Source organism: Anabrus simplex, chromosome 1 (genome assembly GCF_040414725.1).
Source record: "Anabrus simplex isolate iqAnaSimp1 chromosome 1, ASM4041472v1, whole genome shotgun sequence".
NCBI classification, from domain to species: Eukaryota; Metazoa; Arthropoda; class Insecta; order Orthoptera; family Tettigoniidae; genus Anabrus; species Anabrus simplex.
The window spans coordinates 898,002,018-898,018,283 of NC_090265.1; the positions used below are offsets into that span (position 1 = coordinate 898,002,018).

At 40.3% G+C, this 16,266-nt stretch overlaps 1 protein-coding gene across 1 annotated transcript in view; it reads right to left on the reverse strand.

Moving 5' to 3' along the window:
- Positions 1–1,845: 1,845 nt before the first annotated feature.
- Positions 1,846–16,266, reverse strand: part of LOC136874633 (p21-activated protein kinase-interacting protein 1-like) — a 119,234-nt gene continuing 104,813 nt past the window's right edge. Inside the window, exon 7 of the mRNA XM_067148261.2 lies at positions 1,846–2,432. Coding sequence (XP_067004362.2) covers positions 2,040–2,432 — 393 coding nt within the window. The 3' untranslated portion in view covers positions 1,846–2,039. The remainder of the gene's footprint in view (positions 2,433–16,266) is intronic.

Here is a 16,266-nt window from a genome sequence, read left to right on the forward strand (position 1 = left end):
AGCATATGCCAAGGGTGTAGAATCGTCATAATTGGTCATCAGCTTAAATGGATTGGCCACGTCTGTCGGATGTGTGAAACCAGATTTCCACGCCAAATCCCGTATGGTGAACTTTGTTCTGCCACCAGACCTCGTGGAGCTTCTATGAGGTGCTATAAGGAGCAGCTTAGGCACACTATGAAGATGACAGGTCTCAATCCACAAACCTGGGACACGCTTGCTCAAGGCCATTCAGTTTGGCACCGGACCAGCCCTGCTGCTGTCAATCTGTTTGAAAGGGAACAACACAGATGAGAAGAGGCCAGCAGACAAGCACGATAACTCTATGCAGCACAACCACACCTTCCTCCAACAATTCTGTGCAATCTGTGTGGATGCTTGTTCCATGCTAGGATTGGTCTGTTCAATCATCGAAAGAACATCCACAGACAGAAGTGAATTTATTGAAAGAAGATAATTACTTGGAAATGAGTTAAGCCGACAATGACAAGGCCACTTTTTTGCAAGTGCCTGGATGTCCGGAATCTTTTCTTATTATGACGACAGTTAGCATCGGCTTTCTACGTATGTTCAATGTCAGGGCTTCGTTGTTTCTTGTGATCTTAAGACCTAAGAAATTAATTGTTCTGTTATGTCTGGTTCATGTGTAAACTTTATTTGGGAATTTATGGAACTGAGCTATTCTAATACCATTTGACTGTTTGTTACTTTTTGATCTATAATGATGATGAATATAACATCCACAGATTTGGTCCAATAGTAGATGCCATTAATATTGTTGAGTATTTTTGTGTTTTCTAGATTTTCAATGAATATTTCAGTTATTATTCCCGAGATAGGGGAACCTATGGTTAAACTTTTTTCTTGCAGATTTTGTTATTGAAGGTAAAATAATTGTTGTCTAAAATGAACTTTAGTAAATTTAGGAATTCTTCTATTTCAAGCTTGCTTAAGTTATTTTGTTTGTTCAAATTACTTTTGATAAGATGGTTTTGGGTGCTGGAGTATGTTTGTGATATCATATAAGTGTACGGTAAGGTGAGGGTTTAGTTTGAGTTTCTTAGCAGCATTGCAAAATTCTACAGAAATGTTTATAGTTATTTTGTTGGAAACATTGTAATTTTCTGCAAGGAATTTTTGGACCTATAGATATTTTATAAATAGGACTCTTTTCTGTAGTGGTCTATTAGGTACTTTTTTTGTGTATTCTGGGAAGTGCTCTGCCCATAGGTAAACTTGGATTCATATTGATGTATTTGGTCCATTCATGCTTGTTGAAAAGTGAAGTTGAGTTATTCATTTCAGAAAAGAAACACAAAAGAAACAATGAATGCTTTTTTTTTTTTTTTTGCTAGGGGCTTTAACGTTGCGCCGACACAGATACTTCTTATGGCGACGATGGGATAGGAAAGGCTTAGGAGTTGGAAGGAAGCGGCCGTGGCCTTAATTAAGGTATAGCCCCAGCATTTGCCTGGTGTGAAAATGGAAAACCACGGAAAACCATTTTCAGGGCTGCCGATAGTGGGATTCGAACCTACTATCTCCCGGAAGCAAGCTCACAGCCGCGCGCCTCTACGCGCACGGCTAACTCGCCCGGTGAATGCCCCTTTAAACACACAAAAAAGAAAAAGCAACTACACTGCATTTCTAAGAGAGAAATATAAAAACAAACAAAATGAAATTCTAGCTTTTCCAATGCCTGTGTGAGTATAACATGAATTCCTGGTTTAAGGCTGCAATATATATGGCCACACATGTTGAAGATCTGCTAGCATTTTCCAAAACATTGGAAGATACAAATTCTGAGGTAAAATTTTTCGAACAAGCATGAATTTCAACAACAGAAATGATAACATTACCATTTATTAGCCAAAACTCTCATTAGCACCACCAATATTGCCTGAGTATTTCAGAACAAAACAGAAATAGGGGTACTTGTCTGGTCAACATAAGAAAATTTATTTCTGTAAATGACATGATACGGGAGAAGTGATTGTTACTTAAAAAATGAGGACATGAAAAATCCTTCCAATTCAGTGTCATTCAATATCCTCCACAACCCACTTTTGTCCACAAGAGTCTGTAACTGATACAGTACTTGAATTGAGTTGTTGTTTCTTTAACTTATTCTTCTTAGCAGAAGTCTTATTTATTGATTTAAGTTTTCTGCTTTTATCTTTCTTGTTAATCTTTGATTTGGGACTGGTCTGTTCCATAATAACAGTTCCTTTCTTCATGGGAGAACTTTCAGAATCTGAGAGTTCAACCACAAAGCCTACCTTTCTTTTGTCAGACTTGCTTAGAACTTGAGCTTTTACATCTAATTCTTCCTCCTTAGTGGTTGAATTGGTATTCTGACCACAAACTAGAACTATACACGTTATCCTACAGCCCGTGTTCACACTGCATACTTCACTCAAATGCTCTTCATTCTGAAAAAGAAAAAATAGCTTGGGAGTAAAAACACTATTAACAATGTAATAAAAGTAACAAATCAAAATCCAGTATCGTAATTCAAGATACATTCCAAATACAGTATACATATCCAATAGTTATAAGTCTGGATGGTCCAGCTTTTTGGGTTTATGTGAAAAATAACCATATAATATTTTAAAACGTTGGCTGCCAGAGTGGTACATTGTACCGCTGAGTGAGTGTCTGATGAGGCCATGGCGGTACAAAGTACCGCTGACGTGTTGCTATATGACTTTTCCTGCTGGGCAGGCGGACCGCTATGGCCTTGGAGCAAATCCTGGCGTCCTTGGTTTCCAAAATAGGGTCTTTATTTTTTTACTAGTCCAACCTCCTTTTATTGGCAATATGTGAATATTTGTCCAATCAGTTTAGCCATGCGCTTAGGTGTGCCGGGTTAGCTAACTCGCAAGCTCAAGATTTTGGAGATTGTGCGTTTGAATCCTACTGTCAGGAAACCTGGTTATGGTTTTCTGTGATTTCCCATTTTCATCCCAAGCTTATGCTTACCTAATCAATAGGTCACACTGATTCCTTCCAAATTGTTACACCCATACCTGAGCTGATTTCTATGCTTATCGCAATAAAAAATAGCGTAAACATGAGAGTATTTGCATTTTCTAAATTGACAACATTCATTGACAACATAGCAACATTTTAAATTACCACTGAGCATTTGGAAAGGAGTAAATAGGAAATAAATATATTTCAAATTTAATTTGGTGAAGAGTGTTTTGTGTTGTAAAACGTAATAGATCAGTTTGACATGGACACTACTTACCAGAATTCTCATCCTGAAGAGCTAGCATCATTATCTTCCGAGTTGGAGAAGAAAACTGTCTCATTTTTATAACTAACCTCTCCGTTCACTGGTAAAATAACTTAGAAATATCTCCCAAGAATTTCACACACACCCTACTGTAAGGCAACGAGTGCCTTGCGATTGTAATCCTAAGCGCTAGTAAACAAATCGTGGCACGCTCTGTTATCTACAATGTGTACTATCAGGCAATGCATGCTTCTAGTACCGCTAGACTGTACTGCTCTGGCCGTTTAGACAAAACCATGCAGTGAACTTTTCTGTGGGGCCACGGCCGTACCTCGGGGTGCTGGGAATTTTTATTGTATTTCGTACGTACATTGAACACTTAAGTGAAATATCACTTCGAATTTGCTTTACTGCTTATTTACTACATCCGTAGAAGAAAACATGCTTTGGCCACCGGGACATTTCTTGCTATGTGTCCAGGCAGTCAACGTGTTAATAAAGTGAAACCTCGTTACTATGTTTCTGCAGGGGATGACAAAAAAAAATCGTGTTAACCTTTTCTGGTCCAACGTTGAGGTGACCTCGACATCATGGCTTATTGTAACCAGTCCAACGTCAAGCTCACCTCGACATTATGTTTCGTTCTACATGAGAAGTTATTTATTGAAGTTCTTTGACATGATTGTGGTCGATCGATATCCCTAGAGATTTAGAGCTAATTTTTGTGCACAAAAGAAGCCGTCCGATATCTCCAGGGATATACCATATTTCCCGGCATAATCGTCGCATCCTTTATTTTCAATACAAAAATCGGACTTTAAACATTTAATCGCATAATCGTCACACGTCCAAATTTTGTTCACCAATCTGGTTAAAAGGTAAATGGAACTGCAATGTAAGTTGCACATGAATGCGCAATTTGAATACGTGTATGGTTTATGGGCAATTTGGCAACACAGTCACATTTGCGAGATGTTGCACAACGTATAAATAAATAATACCGGTACATGTACGATGCATGGCTTACCGGTAGGCTATCGGCAGTTTGAAAACGTGGTCGTGAGACAGTGTACAATTTATTCACCACCTACATATTATGAGTTCTCATTTGAAATACGTAAGGCTGTAAGTTATCACTTGTCGGCAATGTCGCCAAGAAATACCGGTACGAACACACACTTGTCTTCTAGTACACAAGAGGTCTGATAGAATTCTGCGTTATTACAACCACCCGTCCCCCGGCACAACAGTCGTGAAGGACCTTATCCTAGCAAGCGACCGCTGCTCAACCCGAAGGCCTGCAGATTACGAGGTGTCGTGTGGTCAGCATGACGAATCCTCACGGCCGTTATTCTTGGCTCTCTAGACCGGGGCCGCCATCTTACCGTCAGATAGCTCCTCAATTGTAATCACATAGGTTGAGTGGACCTTGAACCAGCCCTCAGATACAGGTAAAATTCCCTGACCTGGCTGTGAATTGAACCCGGGACCTCCGTGTAAGAGGCAGGCATGCTACCCCTACACTATGGGGCCGGCTCCTGCATTACTGTGCACGAAGTGAAATCCAAGACGATAACGCAGATTTCCACGGAATTATTCAGCTCACGGTCAGCCGAATTATTTACGATGTCTCAGTTGTCATCGCTAGACTCTTTTCTTACTACTACGTCATAAGTGTCCGGGCATGGGATTAAAACTTTTACCCAAGCAGTCAAGATAATTATCATCCAACGGTATTAAAGTTTTATTTTATAAACTCGTCAGTAATGTAATGTAAAATCATCAATAACTGGGAAGAAATATTAACCTAATTACCGTATGTTTAAAAGAAATTGAAATTGAAAAAATGAATGTTTGTTACTGACGTCTTGGAACACGGTCAACCACAGTAGATCTACACCACGCTAGCTACAGCGATGTATGAAGACGTCCGTGCTCTGGTTTGCAAGCTTTGCGCAAGCGCACTAGTGTGTCGCAAGCAACGAGCTCAACTAATAACAAATTGCTGCATTCTTCCTTGCTGCCTAACAGTATTGGCTGCTCTGGAATGGACAGATCACAGATGCATTTATTTGTTTGTGACTGACGTGATTACCGTAGACATATGTATGTGAGAATTTGGGTTTTTAATTTGTGTTTGGGTGTTTGTAGAAATAATTTGTTTTAATAGTAAACAATTACGGAAAGTCATTTATATTGCAAAACATTAACGTGTGAAGCATTCATAAGCAATTATGGGTAAATATAGAAACTATTCTGCGGGTTTCAAGCTAAGCGTAATTGCCTTGTCATAGGTACGACATCGTAACTGGTGTAAAACCTTCAATTATTATGTTTAATATATTTTAATTATAGTTTATTTAATGCTAAACTATCTTTTATTAAGTGTTAAACATGACTAGTATATGATTTCCCTGTAAATATGTAGTATAAAATTGTATAACCTCAAATACATATTGTGTATAAGTTAACCTCAAAATCTATAGAGTCGAAAGCGGTAGAAAATTCCATAATGTTCGTATGTTAGACTTATTGTACTATATTTGGTGTATATGAAGGGTTCTGGAAACTTACTGTAAGGTTTTATTATCCAGATACATGTAGAGACATTACGAATGTTGTAGATATTTCTATGTACATTTTTAAATATTGAAAGAACATTCGAGTACCCATTCGACTAGCTGGTCGATCGATGTTTCGAGTGTGTTTCATTAGAGTGTTGTAAGAACTCTACCAGAAGTCGATCATTCTAGATGGTTGATCGAATAGTATAAATATCGAGTTGTCAAGTCAGTAAGCAAGTCAGATCATTGGACTCGAGTGAGTGAGTGAGTGAGGCGGGGAATTCAAGAGAGAGTATGTTATAGTGCGCGCGTCAGTGTTGTTGATATCTGTACTTGTCAGAATTGACTTCAGGGTACTCCGCTATTGAGTGTTGTACAGTATATAGTGTCATTTGCTACTGTGTATAGTTGTGTGTTGTGACGTACAGTGTAAATAAAGTAATTTATACAAGGAAGTGAACGTGTTCTCGTGTGATATTTATTTACGTCAAATAAAATCACATTGTAGAACGATAGCCTTCGCTGAACAGCACGGGAACAGAGCTGCAGAAAAAAAATTTCAGTGAGTGAAAAGTTGGTGTGTGACTGGCGGAAATTAAAAAACAAGCTAAAAAGCAAAAACCCTTCTAGACGCGCGTTTAGAGGTCCTAAAATAGGGAAGTTTCCTATAATTGACGAAGAAGTGTTTATGTACGTCAATGAAATATGTAGCAATGGCTGCAGTGTATCATATAAAATGTTACAAATTAAGGGACGGAAGGTAGCGCGCAAACACAACATAACTCAGTTTAAGGCGAGTTGTGGGTGGATTAAGGGGTTCATGCGACAACAGAATCTGTCAGTGTGAAGGAGAACAACACTTAGCCAAAAGTTGCCTGCTGATTACACGGAAAAGATTGTAAATTTTCACCGATTTGTCATACGTTTGCGCAAGGAAACTTTGTACTTGCTTTCTCAAATCGGTAATGCCGATCAGACTCCAATCTTTTTTGATATGCCTCGCAACAGCACTATTGTGCTAAAAGGATCACAGAGTGTATTAATGAAAACCAGCGGTAGTAAGAAGTTGCGATGCACGGCAATGCTGGCCATTACAGTTGACGGAAGAAAGTTGCCGCCTTACATCATTTTCAAGAGGAAAATGATGCCTAAGAATATACAGTTTCCCCGTGGATTCATGTATGAGTGCAACCAAAGGGTTGGATGGACGTAGCACTCATGCTGGACTGGGTTAAAACTGTGTGGGATAGAAGACCTGGTGCACTACTAAAACAACCAGCTTCGCTTGTTTTAGATAGTTTCCGAGGTCAGCTTGTGAACGAAGTGAAGCAACTTCTCAGTAAAAATAAGACACGACAGATAGTCATTCCTGGTGGCCTAACATCTGCTTTGCAACCACTAGACGTATGTATTAATAAACCCTTTAAAGACCACTTACGTCGATTTTACAACGAGTGGATGATGAGCGGCGATCAGCAATTGACGCTCGCTGGAAATATTAGGCGACCACCCTTGGACTTGTTATGCTCGTGGGTGATGAAGAGTTGGGATCTTATACCACCTGAACTAGTCTCCAAGAGCTTCAAAAGGACTGGGATTTCAAGTGCACTAGATGGATCCGAAGATGACGCAGTGTGGCAGAGAGACGAAGAATCTGATACTGGTATTAACACCGGCGAGGACGGCGCATCAGATACCGAAACCTGCGACAGCGACACACAAGATTTGGAATAAATTGTGTACCGGTAAGTCCGTATTTCACAACAAAGCGATAATTTTTTGCAAGTGTAATATTTTAACTTTAATACTCAAATTAATGACAATTAACTTAATACGTTCATTTTTATTTTCAGGTTGGAAAAATGTTCGCTGAATTGTTGCGAATAATTATGAATTTTGTTTTAGACTATTTTAATTATTTTGATGTATAAATGTATTACGTGCATCTTAAATTTGTATCACATACAATTTAGTTATAAATAAATTTTTTGAGTAATACAAATACTGGTATTAAAACTTCTTCGTATAATGGTCCCACCCTACTATTTTTCTAAAAATTTTGGTATAAAAAGTGCGACTATGTCGGGAAATACGGTAATACAAGATAAATGTAGCCGTGTGTCGTCATGGTTACCTGCGGCCCGTCAGCTGTGTTTACAGTGAGTATTACTGCACACGTGTTGTACTAGGCATGTTTATCTGTGAAAGTGAATTGTCTCGGTTGAATATGCAATATAAAATAGGCAAATATGAATGAAGAAGAAATATGTATGCACATTTATTTAGACAGCAGTGACAATGATTATTTATTTGAATTAGACAAAGAGTTTAGAGAACTGTCAAGTGAAGATGAAGGTGTTGTGAGCTCCAGCATTGCAAGTGAAATTTCAATGACTGGCCTGTGTGTAAGAAGAAGAAGAAAAAAAAAAAAAAACCCGGAATGATCCCGGACTACCATACGCTGTTTCCGAAGATTCAGGATAAGAAGTTCCAGTGACTGCTACAAAAGCAAGAAGACATGGGAATGTAATGGGCCGGGGTGGAGGAGGGGATACAGCACACGGCAATGATGACACTTCTCAGGTCAGGGTTTATAATTTCAGTAAAAGCGATGCTGAACATACTTCTGCACATACAAATGGGAATGCAAACGGCAATAGTGTTTACCGGAATGTAACATTTCGTGATCGTGAGCCACCTAGACTAAGTTATTCATCAGGTCAGAAAACTAGAGGACCACAAGTTTTGCCTAGCTGCAACACTCCACTTCAGTTTATTATGTTGTTCTTTCCTCCTGCACTGAAGATGAAAATTATTATGGAAACTAATTCCTATGCAATAGAATGTACGGTAATAGTCATAATAATAGTATAATTATAATTACTAATAAAAATTCTGAGTTTAATCTGACTAGGTAAACATGTGCAAAATTAATTTGGACCAGACTGTTGGAACATGTGACATAAAATTGGACTGCAAAGGGTTAAGCGGTAAAACATACTATCGAATATCCCATTAAAAACTATCCAACAGGGAGATGGTATCACTTTACATATTAGTACATTTTACATTGTGTGTGTAGTGTTTCAGGAAATAAAGGGGAGCACTAAAAAGTGTGAAAAAGTTGAGAGAACAAACATCAATATTTCTCTACTGGAGCCTGTTAGAGTAACAAGAGACTATTACAAGATGTGAAAAACACGGAAGAACTGATATGACATTCTTTTGCTACAGTATGTAGCTACAGTACCTACATATTATAGCAGATCACCTTTTTCCTAAAACAACTGTATGATGAATTGTTAGTTGAAGCCTTACATTTCTGACCAGTGGGTAATTAAACACTGTTTTTTGGTCACTTTGTTTGAGCATGAATTTCTCGCGAGGTTATACTCTCCACATGCGATTACGTGCCTTCGGCCGCCATATTGAACAAGGAATTTCGGCAGTACTTGGCATTGGTTCGGACAGACTTGCCGGTGTATAATAAAAATATGCCAACTGTCAAACTAGCAGTTTGTATTTTTGTATGAATGGTACACGGCTTTACCATTGCCTGCATCTTTACATAACTTTTTAATGGGACAGGCCTACAATATATGGAAGCCTTATTACTTAACGGCACTCACAAATGACCTGTCTTAGATCTGCTATTGCTGCACTATACACTTATTTTAACTTCAGTCGTACCACACGGATTTAAATCATCTTATCACAAGAACAGTTATTGGCATTACCTTCAATTTATTGTGTTGAGTGGTAAACAGAAGTGAAGTGATTATTTGTCGCGTGACAGCCTTCTTATGGACTAATAGGATAATCGTGAGAAGTTCAGTAGCGCGGTACATACGGTACCTGTCTTGTGATAACCTAGCTGTGGATAAGAAAAGGGTCGTGAAACCACTCACTAATGAAGAAAAAATTAAAATTCTACAAGGAGTAAGAAATCCACATCTTAAGCGCGTAGAGTTTGCGTGAACGTTAAAACTAGCAACTTCTACTTTGAACACTAATGTGGGCAACCGAGACAAAATTGAAAATGCGTATAAGCAAAATAGGAACGGAAAAAGAAAACGAGTGCACGAAAGAAAGTTCCCGAAGTTGAAAAGAATAAATAAATTTCTAACTTCTGATTGGAATGCAAAATAGGCTACAAGCACAATCAAGTGCGCTGGGTTATTCAACAATCTCACTGACAACAAAGACCTTTCCATAGAACAAAGCACAGAGAACAAAAAATAAACCACTTTTCCCTTTGAGAAAATCAAATGATCATAGATATGTCTCTAGGTCATGACCATACACCAACAGCTGCACAGTTGCTAGAGTTACACTTCCGTTACACATTTTGAGGCGGTAACTTCCATGACGCATAATTTCGGATGAATCCCAGCCATAAGCCATGTCTGTCAACAGACAGCTTTGAAAAAAAAAAAAAAAAAAAAAACACACGTGAAAACTGAATTCAGCGCTCCTAGCTACAGTGAAATCTATTACTGTGCTTTAACTTAGCACCGTCCTGTCTTGTTCTAGTGTAAAGTCTTTGCTGCCAATCAATGACGCAAAACTCAACTTTACCTAAGCTAACAGCTTGCCCCTCGAAGGCGCAAAATACTCGGTGTTCGAGAATTCAAGGCCATTTCTCCTTATCGCGTAGCTTTCTCCGACTGACCCATGGCGAGGGCTCTTATCTCGGTTGGAAATCACATTCCGTACACAAGGGATGACAAAAACAATTTCAGGTCTGGGGAATATAATGATCGTACTAAGCGGTAAAGGCGAAAAATCGTGACATGTTAAGTGAGGTATTTTTTATACGGATTTAATACAATGGGCGTCGGGACTTCAAATTTACGACGTGCTAAGCGGGAAAACGTGTTAATGAGGAACGTATTAACGAGGTTTCACTGTACATCTATTCTGATTAGTCAGGAGGAACTGAAGAAAATGAGAGAAATTGTTATGGTTGATAGTTTAAACATAACTTACATGTAAATCCAAGTAGTGGTAATGATGGAATTGATAACTAAGAGTAGCAATCAATAACAGACAGATAACATCACTTAGGCCTACATTATTTTTTCATGAAAATAAACACTGTAATTAATAAAAAAATGTTTACAATTCAGCAAGCATTTTCCTTTGAAAATTCAAATGGTCCATTAATTTTGCCAGTCAGTGTATTACTTATCTCTTGCGGAGCAACCCCGAATCCTCGACTTGATCCTGCCATTTACCATGTATATTTGTTTACTGTCAGAAAGTGTTTGTTTCCATGGAAACCAGAGATGAATGAAAAGAAACATAATGTGTATTGTCAGCACGAACCTACTACGGTGTCGTAGCAGGCGGAGAGGTGATACTCCGACGTGGCACGTCCTAGGTGGCGGATAGGGGGATCCTCACCGGCTTGCCAGCGGACTTGAGCGAAATAAAGTAGCTCTTGCGGACCAAACACTCAATCCTCAGGGCTAACAACCTTGAGTAGACAAACCGTCACCCGCTAGGGTGGCCTCATCTACATACTCGTTGGACTCAACATAAAAGGAAATATTAATACAAAGAATACCCCAGGTGGTAACAAATCCACCCCCACTTGTGATGGGGCAAGCAGGTCATCGGATTCTGGGGAGCCTGCACCTTCATCTACTCCACCATGCAAACAACAGCAGAAAAGAAAGAGAAATATCACCTACTTGGCTACAGTGAACATCAACTCATTGCTAAAGACTGGTAAACTTAAACAGACTCTAGTGCTGAACAAATATAACATCAAGATGGCAGCACTACAAGAAACATGGTTCATGGACGAAGATGCATTTGAATCCCAAGGATACAGAACATACAAGGGGGAACCAGGCATCAGGGTGATGAAGACAGTCCCACATCTTGGCACTGTCTTTTCCGTTCATCATAGCATGATTGATCACATAATAGGGTTCACTTCACCTAATGGTAGGACCTCCTCAATATCTTTGAGATTCCGCAATAGGGCAATGAACTTCCATGCACACACAAACAACACAAATAGAAATGACCTGGAAGCAGCTGAACAATACTGGAGCATTCTAGAAGAAACCCTTGACAAGATCCCACAACATCATACCACCATACTGATGGGTGATTTCAATGCACAGGTAGGAAAGAAGAAAAAATATCGCAGGATAGTGGGCCTCTACCCAGCCCATGAGAGGACCAATAAGAACGGAGAACATCTTATAGACCTTTGTCACAAATATGGTCTTGTCCTAAAATCAGCTGCCTTCAAACACCTGCCTAGGAAGGCAAAGAAATGGAAGAGCCCAAATCCACTACTAGGTGAATTCCAGATAGACCCTGTGGCGATGGACAAAAAGCATCACAATGAGATTCAGAATTTCAAGGTGCTAAGGAGTGCTAACTTAGACTCGGACTATTACCTATCTCTGGTAAAAACCATCCTACAACCACTGAGGAGGCCACCTAATGTCGGCAGAAAGGCTAAAATACTGAAGTTCAACATCCTCCGACTGAGTGATGAAGACTGTGACTTCAAAGTCACTCTGAAAGAAAACATACAGAAGCAAAGGTGGCCCAACCTACAAAAAGCTCTACTGGACGCTGCTCAGGAGACCATGCCTGCCTCATCCAACAAAGGAAAACATCCATGGTGGACCACTACATGTGACCATGCTACAGAAGATAGACGCAGAGCCTGGGTCACGTGGAACCAATGCAAAAATGAGGCTAACTACCAGGCCTTCCTTACTCAAAGGAAAATAGCTGCCAATACAGTATGACAGGCTAAGAGGAACCATAACAAGGCTCTAATACAACAGGCGGAAGAGGACTTTAAGAGGCACAACTCAAGAGATTTCTACAGGGAACTCAGAAAACAAACAATAAAGTACACAGCTCCCACCCTTCATCTTAGTGGACCTGATGGGAAGCTTCAGTTCAACAACAAGGACTGTACCAATACTCTTGCAGGGTATTTCAAACAGCTCCTCAATGCAGAGGAACCTAAAGAGAGACTCGCATTCTCCAAGCCTCTTTCCAGAAACCGAGACTCCACACTGCCAATCATTGAAGAAATAAGGGAGATTATCAAGATCCTAAAGAACAAGGGCTCAAGTGAAGCAGTATAGTATGTGGAAACATGCTGACGAACAATCCACACAAAGCATCCATCAGATCATAGAGGATATTTGGGGCAACGGAGACCTTACCTGAGGAATGGACCTCAGCGGTGATCCATCCTCTACACAAGAAAGGTAGTAAGATAGACCTCGACAACTACAGAGGCATCTCTCTAATATCGGTTACGTACAAGATCTTTTCTAAAGCCCTGCAAACCAGAGTGGTCAGTCAACTGGATTCCCAATTACGTGAATATCAGGTCGGTTTTCGTGCAAACAGATCTTGCACAGAACAGATACAGAACCTCAAGACAATCCTGAGGTAAAAGAATCGTGGCGGACACCAATGGGTAGTCATACGAGGAGTGGACTTCCAGAAGGCATATGATTCAATAGATAGGCAGACCATCTTCTCCACCTTATGGGAATTAGGCCTAGATGAGAAGACCACCAGACTAATCCAGGCTACGCTGAAGAACACCACCTCCAAAGTAAAGTTCAGAGGTGAGCTCTCAGAGAGTTTCTCTATCCAAACGGGAGTTAGACAAGGTGATGGAATTTCATGCATTCTCTTCAATTGCGTTCTAGAGAAGATTGTCAGGGAATGGACTGCAACATTACCTCCAGGAAGTGGACTGAAAATTGGCTACAAGAAAGATAATCTCAGTGTACCTTGCCTGGCCTTTGCCAACGACCTTACCTTATTAGCCAACAACATAGAAGAAGCTACTCACCAGCTAGAGAGCCTACATACCATACCAGCTAAAACTGGCTTGAGGGTCAATATAAAGAAAACTGAGATCATGGCTAACATAAAGGGAGTCCCAACTACTATGCCATTGGAAAACACCACCATTCGTAAGGTTCCTGCAGTGAAGTACCTAGGGGAGTGGATTTCAGCAACCGAGAATGATACATGAGCAATAGACACCAGATGCACCAAGTTGGAAAGGATCTACCATACCTGTAAGATCATCTGTACATCCAAGTGTCTATCTAAGAACCTAAAACTCCAACGTTACAATTCAGTATTAAGACCGTCCATACTGTATGCCACTGAGTGTCTTCTGATGAACAGAAAAGGTCCACTAAGGAAGCTAGAGCTCAAGGAACGAAAAATACTAAGAAGGATTTTAGGACCAATAAGAGAAGGGGATGGTACTTACAGGATAAGGCACAACAATGAGATCTATGACCACCAAGAAGACATAGTTAGATCCATGAGGAAAAGGCGATTGACTTTCTATGGACATTTAACTCGTATGAGTACTTACAGACTTACCAGCAAGATCTTTACCACTACAGAGGGAAAGCGTCCAAAAATAAATGGATCACCACAGTGAAGTCCGACTTAGAACAGCTGGGGATTTCAGAACAAACCATACAGGATCGTGTATTATTCTGACAGTTGACCCTTCAAGGTGTCTTTCCAGAGTCTCTCACCGGCAGACAGAGTACAGGCACCACCCGACCGAAGTGGACCCAGGAAAGGAAACAAGCACACAGCCAGATGAAAGCTTTCTGGGCGAAGAAAAAGCAGAATTTCCATACAAGGAGTCAAAACGAGCCCCGTGGTCCTCAGTAGGCCCAAACGACAAGAAGAAGAAGAAGAAGAAGAATGTATTGTCAAGGAATAGTTGTGCAGTGTACTCAAAGGAAACAATACAAAATAGTTTGCGGGTGCTGTTGGTAATTCGTAACACAAGCATGTAAGAAGTTAGGTTTCATGTCTGCAGATGCTGGAACAGAACGTCATCAAAGAACACACGGGATGTCATAAAACATGGAAGAGTTCACTGAACACATCAAACATCTACCAACGTAGTTCCAAAAAGCCACCATGAAGATGGGTCAGCAACAGTTTCAAACATTCAAGATTAAATGAGAGTAGACAGTAAAACAGTTCAGACACAAACTTCACAAACATAAATAAACGGCAGTACTCCTGTGGGCCACCCATATCACTGCTGTAAATGGATGGCAGTACTGCTCACTGGGTTAAAGAAGATGAAAAGAATGATTCAGAATTTCCGTTCAGACTGAATTACTGTAAAATTCTCATTAAGGTAGAAGAAAAACAACCACCTACCTGAGAAAATTCTTCCATTATGAGATATACAAATTGCACTAGGAAAGTTTTGCAATACGCAAAAACGTTAGCTGGACACCCCTGTTATGGTGAGGGATGAAAAGAGGGGAGAAAAACAGTCTAGAAGACAGCAAGGCACGACCTTCACACCAGTTGTTACCAAGCAGCGGGAGTGAAAGCAAATTAAGATGTAAGTGTGGTCTAAAAGTGAATATTGCGCAATTATCTGCTATAATTTTGCGCGTGGATTAAATGTTGACCAGTGCCTAGAGGAAAAGACTCCTGTGCTGGGGAAAGACTGTCCACATCAGACAACAATTTTCCGCTGGTACAAAGAGTTCCAGAGGGGAAATTTTGGGGTTGAAGACAATCCTCGTTCTGGGCGACCATCTGAATCAGTGACTGAGGAAAACATTGAAGCTGTGAGGAAAATGTTGCAGCAAGAGAGGTGGTTGACATATCGGCAGGTAGAGGAGACCCTCCACATCCCTGCACCAGCTATTCATTCAATTCTACACAACCATCTCCATGTTAAAAAGGTTTGTTCCCTCTGGGTGCCCCATTCACTTTCAGAGGAACAAAGGGCACATCGAGTGAAATGGTGCTGAGAAATACTAAAACAGTTTGAAAATGGGACTTCGCGTAACGTCAATAGCATCGTTACAGGTGACGAAACTTGGCTTTACTATTACAATGTCCCACCAAAATCCCAGAACAAGGTGTGGCTGTTTGAAGATGAGGATACTCCTGTGACTGTGCAAAAGTCAAGGTCAGTGAAGAAAAGGATGATTGCAGTAGTCTTCATTAAACGGGGCATCCTGACTCGGGTTGTGCTAGAAACACAAAGGACAGTTACTGCGAAGTGGTACAGTGAGACTTGTCTGCCTCAGGTCATCCAGGCTCTCAAGCAGCTCTGTCCAAGTCACAGCTCAACACTTGGCTCTTGCATCACGACGCTGCTCCAGCACATCGTGCTAATGTAACAATGGATTTTCTTGCCAGATCAGGGTTGACTGTGCTTGATCATCCTCCATACAGTCCTGATCTTGCCCCATGTGACTCCGCACTCTTCCCAGAAGTGAAGATGAAGCTGAAAGGGCGGCAGTTTTCATCCGACGAGGAGCTTCTGGCAGCATGGGATCAAGAGTGTGAAAATGTAACCGAAGAAAAGTGGCAGAGTTGGTTCAGTGATGGGTTTCGACGTATGGAGAAGTGTATTGAGTGTGGTGGAAATTATTTTGAAAAAGTCTAAAG